This window comes from Armigeres subalbatus, chromosome 3, assembly GCF_024139115.2.
Source record: "Armigeres subalbatus isolate Guangzhou_Male chromosome 3, GZ_Asu_2, whole genome shotgun sequence".
NCBI classification, from domain to species: Eukaryota; Metazoa; Arthropoda; class Insecta; order Diptera; family Culicidae; genus Armigeres; species Armigeres subalbatus.
The window spans coordinates 20,599,314-20,610,108 of NC_085141.1; the positions used below are offsets into that span (position 1 = coordinate 20,599,314).

The 10,795-nt window shown below is 39.9% G+C and overlaps 1 protein-coding gene across 1 annotated transcript; it reads left to right on the plus strand.

Annotated features, from left to right (window-relative positions):
• The first annotated feature begins 6,055 nt into the window (after positions 1-6,055).
• LOC134221103 (uncharacterized) lies at positions 6,056-10,432 on the plus strand. The gene is made up of 3 exons (XM_062700293.1): positions 6,056-6,232; positions 6,348-6,633; positions 9,971-10,432. Exons 1-3 carry the CDS (start codon positions 6,103-6,105, stop codon positions 10,281-10,283), a joined length of 729 nt encoding a protein of 242 aa, XP_062556277.1. The 5' UTR covers positions 6,056-6,102; the 3' UTR covers positions 10,284-10,432.
• Positions 10,433-10,795: the final 363 nt, after the last annotated feature.

Below are 10,795 nucleotides of genomic sequence, written 5' to 3' on the forward strand. Positions count from 1 at the left end.
TTATTTATTTGATGACAAATTTCCTTATTTCCGAATCAACTCAATATCAAAGTTGTGTCAGCAGAGCAAACTATTGATCTGAATAGGGTAACGGTACCTTTCTCCGCAGTCTGGTTTGACAGTGGTCTCTGATAAACTTCTACAAAATGCATGTATCCGCAACCCGATCAAGAATGCATAACAAAATTATAGCAAGGGGAGTTATTTATTTCAGAAAATAATTGTATGTAATAAAATTTGTTATAAATTCGGCTGGTTAGTTATATCAAAAACCGCTTTAGTCGTAACATAATTATAACAGAGGCTGATAGTTGAGCTCGGTGGTCTTGTGGCTACCGCTTTTGCCTTATAAGCAGGATGTCGTGGCTTCAATTCCAGGCTCGTCCCTTTCCTACTTTGTATTTCTATCTTAATTCTTTCTGTGTTTCACGTTCTACCATAACGATTCCTACTGTTATAACCTCCCACACCATCCCAAAACCTCCCGTGGCACCTATGAGAGGTCGTAGAGTTCTCTGCATCTTTCTTAAGTAGGTGTCCAACTAACCATCCTTCCCCATCCTCAGCATTCGCAAGGACGTGGCCAGGACAGATCTCGACTATTGGAGAGTGCATTGCTTCCATCTAAGAGATAGTGATTAGTCCCAAATCAATATCTGTGGTAACGGATGAAAGTAATGCTACTCTCATACAATAGTCTTGGCTTGGTGGTAACCTACGAATTTGTGCGAATTGCTTAAAGCTAATGCTAATATAATTATAACAGAGGCTGATATCTGATATCTAACAATATACCAAACGTTGATATAATTATTCGGAACAAAAATCTACATTTAAGGTTATTGCCTACATTACGGATAAAAATCTGATATATGCGTAAAACGACAGATTCTTATCCATAATATAGGCAAATTACTTTGTTATACCTATTTATATTGAACCTGGTTCAAGTTATACTGAAACTGAAGGTGGTTAGGCCACCTAAGGAAACCGTATTGAAAAGCACTGAAAATCTTTAAAAATCATTATTCAAATGTAGTTGATTTATACCGGGAAGTGTTACCTTACATATTATTGGCGACACGAACTTCCAACTGCCAGAAGAGATTTTGTATCAGGTCGTATAAAGTAGTTATACACAAACCGACTATCAATATTAGATAGTCGTCGGCAAATCCATAGGTAGGAAAACCGCCATTATTGAATCTGAAAAGCGTATCTGCAACGAGATTCCACAAAAGTGGAGATAATACTCCCCCTTGAGGGCATCCGCAGACACTTAATTTCGTAATCGCTGCTTGACGTAATGTCGAGTAGACATGTCGGTTTTTAAGCATATGGTAAATACATTTTTGGTTATTATATTAGTTAGTAGGGTGATTCAACAAATCGATTTCGCTGCACAGCGCTTATCTGATTCTTTATCATGTTCTGAGTGTAATCTAAAAATTTGAGCTTATTTGGATTAAAACTGATTTAGCACAAGCCGTTTCAATTTTGCATGCAAATTAGCATGGGGAAATTATTTTTTTCATTATACTGTCAATGACGCTTCCCCATTAAACGCAGGTTAAAAGAAAACCTACATAGCTAAAAGGAATACTCAACAGCTTTAACCCAACAAAAACCGCATGTTGATTGATCGCCCCAGTAGTTAGTAATCGATTTTAATACAGGTTACGAATCTTTAGTCATGATCGTTAAACTTTTCTGAGGGCATCACTAAATTTGTATGTGCTATCTTTCGCGCCACGAACAGCAATGTTGCCTGTTGATGAGTTATGCAATTAGCTCCAGAAGACCAGTGTATAGATTAAATTCGATTACTAATTATTGGAATGATTAATTAAGATGCGATTTTTGCTAAGTGAAAGCTCTTGAGTATTCCTTTTAGCTACGTAGGTTTTCTTCTAACCTGCGCTTAATGGGGAAGCGTCATTAACAGTATAATGAAAAAATAAATTTCCCCATACTAATTTGCATGCAAACTTGAAACGGCTTGTGCTAAATCTGTTTTAATCCAAATGAGCTCAAATTTTCAGAGGACACTCAGAAGAATCAGATGAGCGCTATGGAGCGAAATCGATTTTTGAACCACCCTATTAGGTAGCCAATGACAAAGTGCGGCTTCCAATATTGCATCAAAAGACACGTTGTCAAAAGCACCCTCAATATCTAAGAACACACCCAAACATGATTGCTTTTGAGCGAATGCTTTCTCGATGTCGGACTTTCCAGATTGGTAAGCATGTTGATTAACATGAAGAGTCATGTTCGCCAAACAGTCGATCGATGATAATACGTTCTAAGCATTTCAGAAGAAATGAGGTCAGAGACTGTTGGGTCTAAAACTCTTTGCTTCTCCATACGAAGCACGTCCTCCTTCTGGGATAAACTTTAGAGTGACATCCCGCCAAGATATGGGAATATACCCCAGTAGCAAAACTGCATACTAAAAGTATTTTCAAAACATGTTTGATATGCTCACAACCTCTCTGAAGAAGAACGGGTTAGATCCCATCTTCCCCTGGAGATTTGTAAGGAGCAAAACTGTTAAGAGCCCATTGAATAGATTCAGTAGTTCATCTGAAAGTCTCGATAATAAAGACAAAAAAAAAGATTCAGTAGTTATGATTCTACTAGTCTGTGCCCAAAACCCATAACTACATGTAAAGGCATCAGGAACATCTGAAGATGCTTTATTGACACATTCAGGGAAGTGTGTATCAAGTAAGTGCTCTTTGCCACTTTGGAAATCTTCAAACAGCGACAATTACACTCCTTGAAGACGGTACTGATGTATATAGATTTAGTGTGTGGGCGAAAGCTCAGTCGATTATCGGGCGAACCCCGTTAAACGGTACAAATATAATACCATACGTATGTGTAGAAGCTAGAACGACGAGAATAAAAATGAGATGAGTTAGTTCATTTGGAGACGTCAAAGCAATCAGTAGTTTATTTTATTTCCTCCTACCGAACAGTTCTTTAAATTATAATAGTGGCGACGAGTGATAAAAAGTGTCAAGGTCAAGTTACTGTGCTACCATAGACATATTTCGGCGGACTTTGCGTTTGGCAGAGGAAGAATCTTGCTGAAGGAAGAATCTGGAACACTTATGCTAGGGACATAGCTGGACACGTTACTAATTCTGGAAGATTTCCCTATTCTGGACAAATTATCAATGATTTCAATTCGATGCCTACACATATCAAACGTGCAACGACATTATCACAATTCAAGAGACTTTGTGTTTCACACGTAAAAGCTGTATTTTAAGCAGCTACTTAGTTGACTTTTTAAAAATCATTAATTATTGTATCTTGACGAAGTTTGACCTACGGATATTTTGTTTGGACAATTGTGTTTCTCAATTATTGAGGCACTAATAAACTATTTTGTTCGCCTCGATGATGATGATGGATTTTATATTTATTGACGTAATTGTAATTTGACCTTTTTCTTGTGTAGTCTACAAAAGTTTGAGTCTCGCGCGCGTAAAGCAGATATGAATGATTTTTAAATTTATGTACAGACTTGCGCTTTTCAGCTGTTTCAATGATTCTGCGGATTAGTAATAGGCTATCTAGTAGAGTTTGGTTTCCGCGGTTGATACCGAAACTTTTGATATCGACGGAGCGGTAACACAAGTTTTGATTTTGTTGACAACGACATAGTTTATTAGATTATTATTGATGCTTTCGAATGGCTAACGTTACTTGTAATAACATGAAACGCGATTCTTGGTGGAACTTTTGAAATCTGTGCGAGAGGTATCACAAGTTTTGCATTTTTATGAACTCGAAGCATCACTACTGATACTTATGAGAATCTGTAGATGAAATAAACAGTTTTTACATTTATTATTTTGCTGGATAGTAATGGAAAGTTATGAAATTTATATCTGTGATGGTAATCAGATCGTTTTTGTTTTGTTTTGCAAATCTGATTAAATTGTTGTTAAATTAAATTCAATTAATTATCTTAAAGATAAATCGTCTAGCTCAAACCTTTGTAGGGGTATGTGGTGGGACCATCATCATCATCATCATCATCATCTAACGAGTGATCCATCAGTGAAAGAATCTTTAGAACCTTAGCTTCTAACAACTGGTGAAGTATAAAACAGCAAGAAAGTGAGACATTGCCGGTAATTCCACATCCAGCCTGGCCATTTATTTCGTCAATTGACGGCTCGCGAGGTTGCTGACTGGCATTGCCGCGAGTAGGAAATCCCTCTAATCCCTGGGTCGGTAAATGCTGACGACGAGTTCCGATTCTAATTGGAAACGCGTTAACCATGGCCCATCGAAATCAACTACGTTTGAGTAAGGAACGAAACCCTTTCGACGGTCCAATAATACAATGGAGCAGGCAACAGCCGCAGCAAGCGAGAAGTCCCAGTTGTGACGAATTTCATGGATTTACGGAAGCAGAATTTAAAAGAGGAAAGAAGCGTAAATACGCTATGGAGGGTAATGAAATGCCTGTAGGCTCACCGATCAGGCGATCGAAAAGGTTGAAAAGGACGAGAAAGATAGATGATAATTTTGTATACTCAAGTTAAAATAATGTGAAATTGATCACGTTCGAATTAATTATAATTTTAATAATGTACCCTTGAATTAAAAATAATTTTGAATTTTACTAAAATACAGTTATAAGATTCTTTCTAAATGGGAAGAGCTGAAGTATATAGATTTAGTGTGTGGGCGAAAGCTCAGTCGATTATCGGGCGAAACCCGTTAAACGGTAGAAATATAATACCATACGTATGTGTAGAAGCTAGAACGACGAGAATAAAAATGAGATGAGTTAGTTCATTTGGAGACGTCAAAGCAATCAGTAGTTTATTTTATTTCCTCCTACCGAACAGTTCTTTAAATTATAATAGGTACATGGAACACGAGTTGCAACAGCTTATGAAAGAACCATCCATCGTTCACACCGCGAAAATCGGTGGGCCGGGCACAAGAAGGTGAGGTGCGTAGCGAGCAAGGTGGATCGATCAGGTGGAATACCTTTTTTAGACTCTCCGGCCTTACACCTTAGAATGAATAAATAATGAATTCATAGTACGTGGTACTTACTTTTTTCATCAGTGTATAAGCCAGAGCACTAGACTAAAAACTGCGTGTGTCCCATCTTAAGACGTTGAGGACCCAAGGAGTGAACAATATAGCTAAATGATTATTGTTGTGTAGTCTATCATTTTCAACTATTCAAAAACCCGTCACCTAACAATGTAAACGCCAGTTGGTACGAGATGTCCTTATTTTATGGCTTAATCATGAAATCAATTTGAGAATTAAATAATACTCACAGGTATTTTCAACAACGCTGCACAGTAGGCCTTGGCCACTTTTATGTTTAAACTACATTTGTGATGTGGTTCAAACAAGAAACGTGATAGATATTATCGAATCAATCACTTATTTCCAGGATTCTTTCACGAACTGGCTGTTTGCGTGTAGACTAGACTAGACTAGACTTTTGCGAATGGGATTAATATAGGAGAATGTTAGCACCCTAGCGTTTTTTCCAAAATAATAAAAATTGACTTTCATTTTACAAATTACATATATCATATTTACTAGGGGAAATGACGGCTTTGGCAGGTTTTGTTCTATTATTGTCAGGGGGTTTTCTATAACCAATTATGCTCAAATTTGGACTAAACATTCTTTGCATATCAAAGAATATTGTGGCCAATTTCATAAAATTTGCTCAACAAAAACCCCCCTGACAATAACAGAACAAAACCTGCCAAAGTCGTCATTTTCCCTAGTCATCTAAGGGTAATACAAATCAGATTGATCTCGAAATCACTCCGTGTTACCTGACCAAAGACAAAAATTACTGCGGTAATTTTGAAGCCAATATGAGCTTTCTTTAATATCCTGAGCAGATTTATTTAAAAGCTGCCCTTAAAATACCAATTTGTAAGATAAAAGCATATTAAAGCTCATTTTTATTGTGTGTGAAGCCATTTAAGGAAAAAAAAAGTCCAATATGTTGGGTATCTTTGCTCTAAAGGTGATGTTAGGTCAACAAATTCTATCCGAAAATGTTTTCAAACAGACAACAATTATTAGACATTCATGAATAAATGCACCGCTGTTTCTAAGGAACACCTAAAATTAGCTGAATTGAAACCACTACCACTTCGCGCCAAATTCAAATTCCCTTGCACGTACATCCCGCAACTTGAAGTATCCAAGGAAACCAACGGTAACTGTTTATCCATTTCAATGCATCAAACGGCAAAGAACTTGCCCGTGACAGTCTGACCCTCGCGACATTGCACTTGTGAACTAGATTCAGAGTAGTTTTATTCGATATTTAGAGCTCCCACAGCAAACCATGTTGACCAAAAAGGAGAAACTGCTCATTCGACCGTGGCAGATGCAGCGCTATTACAACCATCGCATCAAGGTGGAAACGGCAGTTCCGGCTATCGATTTCCATCCGCCTCCGGCTCGAGCGCACATCACGCAGAAGTTGAAAAAGCTACAGAAGGAACGCGAGCGAACCGAAAAGATAGAACGGGACAACATACGCCTACTGCAACGTTTGGGGGCGATCATGAGCAAGAAACGATTGGATAACATTTGGACACACGCTAGACCTAAGTGAGTAATAATTTTCGGCACATGATTTCATAGTTGACGTAACAACCATTGCACTTTCGCATGTATTTGGGATGATTTAAGGACAAGCATTGTAAATCTAAAACATTTCAACACGTAAACACTTAAATGAGGCTTGAAACATGCGATGCATCAGTATAACAGGCGCTTAAATTAACCTAGTAGACGTAGTAAATCTTCTTCTTCTTCTTATTGGCATTACATCCCCACACTGGGACAGAGCCGCCTCGCAGCTTAGTGTTCATTACGCACTTCCACAGTTATTAACTGCGAGGTTTCTAAGCCAAGTTACCATTTTTGCATTTGTATATCATGAGGCTAACACGATGATACTTTTATGCCCCGGGAAGTCGAGACAATTTCCAATCCAAAAACTGTCTAGACCGGCACCGGGAATCGAACCCAGCCACCCTCAGCATGGTCTTGCTTTGTAGCCGCGCGTCTTACCGCACGGCTAAGGAGGGCCCAGACGTAGTAAATAGAAGTAGTAAATCAAAATCGCTGAAATTTTGAATGGTTGTTACGTCAACTATTAAATCATGGGCAGTTTTGTGAACCCACGTCAAATACAAAAACAGATTTTGTGGTTTCAGTATTCAAAAACTAAAGCACATTTTGAGGGGGTTTGATTCCAGGTCCGGTCTATGAAATTTTCTCGGCTTCCCTAGACATAAAGTAGCATCGTGTTAGCCTCATGAGATACGAATGCACAAATAGCAACTTAGTTTAGAAACCTCGCAGTTAATAACTGTGGAAGTGCTTAATGAACACTAAGCTGCAAGGCGACAATGTCCAGTGGGTGATGTAATACCTCAAACCTAAATCCCAAGCCCTTCCGTCCTGAAATTACGTAATCTAACCTTGAGTCGCCACGAGTATCTTGGTCTATGTCCTTCCCCTTACTAACTGTAGATGATAATGATATCGTTTATAAATATCATAAAGAGTCTCGGCTCCGTTAAGTGTTATACACGCCTGAGCCTGTTAAATAAACGCAATAGCTAAAAATGGCCTGTGCTAAAATTACTCTTCTTTTGGGATCAGGATAGATGAAGCTCGTTTCCAAAGGAATACACACACGCGCAGATTTTTGATGGACTTAACACTTGTAAAAAAACGCACACACACACACAACTTTGCAAGTCAGACTGCTACAAGGAGCTGTGTCGAGAAGCAGACGCCAACCCGTGGGGGACGCGTATTGGGTCGTGATGGCATCAAATTCCCGTCGACGACAGCTGAAATGTGCCCGGACAAGTTGAAAACAAATGTGGAGGATCTTCTCTCGAAACATGATCCGACCATGTGGCCGCCAGCACAGTACGGCGTAGAAGGAGCAGCAAACACCGTAGATCGACTAGTGTTGAATAGCGCGCTTGCAGAAGCGACGAAACGCCTGAAAGCGAAGAAAGCTGCGATCCTGGCATACCCGGACATGTCCAGGAAGGCGCTGCAAAAGTGCCTAGACGAAAGCAATTTTCCAGAAATGTGGAAGATCCAGAAGCTGGTGTTGCTGCCAAAGCCAGGAAAGTCACCCGGCAATCCGGCTGCGTACAGGCTTATATACCTGTTAGACACGCTCGTAAAGCTCCTCCTCAAAAGGCTGACGAAATGTACAGAGGGAGAACGAGGATTGTCGAATATGCAGTTTGGATTCCGTAAAGCAGTATCGACGGTGGATGCAATTCGAACAATGCTCGAGAGTGCTGAGAAGGCGTCCAAGCAGAACAGACGAGGAGATCGGTACTGCGCAGTGGTCACGATAGACGTGAAGAACGCGTTCAACAACGCTAGCTTTGAAGCCATCGTGGGTTTTGCGGACGACGTGTCACTAGCGGTGATGGGCGAGACACTTGAAGAAGTGGAGTTGTTGGTGACGGAGACGATAAGCATGATCGATCGCTGGATGAACGGAGTTAAGCGCAGATAGCTCACCACAAAACGGAGGTGTTATTAGTCAGCAATTGCAAAGCGATCCAGCGGATGGTGATCGTTGTCGGAGGACATGCGATTGCTTCGAAGTGATCACTTAAGCACATGGGAGTGATGATCGACGATCGGCTAAATTTCAACAGCCACGTTGACTACGCACGTGAAAAGTCGGCGGAAGCAATGGACGCAATAGCGAGGATCATGTCAAACGTAAGCTGACCAAACATAGACGAACCGGGAAAAGCTGAAAAGTGTGTTCCTGCTGATTCGAGTCGCGAGCGCATATAGAATGAAATCGTCGGAGGCAGTATGCGTTATTGCTGGGATGCTACCCATCTGCATCACCCTGGAGGAAGACATCGAGTGTTATCGGTGAAGAGACACCAGAAACGTAAGGAAGACGGTGAGAATCCGTTCGATGGCGAGATGGCAACAGGGACAGTACGTGTATATCAACAATATAGTCCATTCCGTGAATCCCCGTGTATTAGGCAACAGACAGCACATTTGCACAATCTTGCGTCACAAAAGGTGACTAACGCCTGAAAACGATAGCCAAGGGTGCGATAATTGCAAAAATTACATCAATTTAACAATTTTTGAAAATTTGAATTACATTTTTCAAAATTTTATGTTTAACCTCAAATATCAATTTGGAGTCATGAGTAAAATTTTAGCATATTATTTCGACATATTATATTGCATATTGAATCATACGTTTAAGCACCCTTTGAAATCTCTCTCCACCACATTGCTTACTTTTTGTGACACCGCGGCGCTACTGCGTTGACCCTTCAAATCAGCCAGAGTGGACTATATTGGTAATAGAGTATATACATATTGCAAAAATCGGAGGTTATCACCTTCAGTATAACTTAAACTCATGTTCGATAGCTGGAACAAAGTTAATTGCCTACAATATGAATGGAAATCCGTCATTGTAGCGTACAAGATTTTTATCCGTGATGTAGGCAATTACTTTTGAAGTAGATTTTTGTGCCAAATAATTATATCAACGTTTGCTATAATGTTAATATGAAGGTATTAAACTCTGATTAAATTGTGTTAAGGCTTGAGGCATTTTTGGATTTTTGTTATTTTAACTACTAACCAGTTAAATTTATAACATATTTTGTTACAATAATTTTCTGAAATAAATAATTTCTGTTATAATTTTGTTATGCATTGTTGATCGGGTGCCTGCCGTGGGGCCTGAACGTGACCATGGAGTATTTAGAAATGTTGTGTATGAAATGTTCTAGTTAAAAATAATAATCAACTCTGAGGAAATATTAAAATTTATTCCACTGAATCACACTCAATTTTATTCTTCTGGACTATGATGGTACATATATGAAAATATCGCAACACCTTATTTTTTTTTCAGTTTCCTGAGTCGCGAGTATATCTACCCAATACGTCCGAAAACGACAGGATCAACATCCATTGACCAGGGCCGTCGCCGAGCATCGATTAGGCCGCTGGATGAAACCGGCGCTGAGTCAGAAACTCCCGAAGAACCTTCAGGGCGACCCATTCGTTGTAGCGCTTGCAGCAATCGAACTATTTACAAACCCAATAAAGTCGTTCCGGAGGACCGAATGCCTTGGGCGCCCCAAAGAACAACCACCAACCGGAAGCTGCTCAACGAAGCAGAATCTGAGCCACATGTATGCTGTCGATTCTGTTGTTGCAAATAAAGCTTGCATTCCGGAAAAATGTTTCTTTTGAAAGTAACCCTGCTGGGAAAAACATGGAGCAACAGTTTCTACGCGGACATGCGCTACATTTTTGTAACGTTTTAACCCCTACGGCCATTCACGTCTGATGCGCTATATTAAAACTAATATGTCGATATAGAAAATCGGCTTTTTGACTTGACTTAGTATACTTGAAAGATCTCCATATCAGACATCCGCCTTAACATGTTGCTATGTAGTACAATTCAATCAAAGTTAATTGCCTATTTTTCGGGTATTAGACTCGAACCCATGACCCTCAGTACGCTAAGCTATGAAGAACCTCCGTCGGGCGCGAAGGATCTCGGGCACATTCAGTAGCCCCTAAGTTGTGAAGGCAGACGGAGGTCCTTCGTAGCTTACTCTTGATACTTGATGGGCTACAGCTCTTCGATGAACTTACACCGAACGAAGTATCCTTCTCCACTGGAGTCGGTCCTGGGCTAATTGCTTCCAGTCGAGCGCCCTCAGGT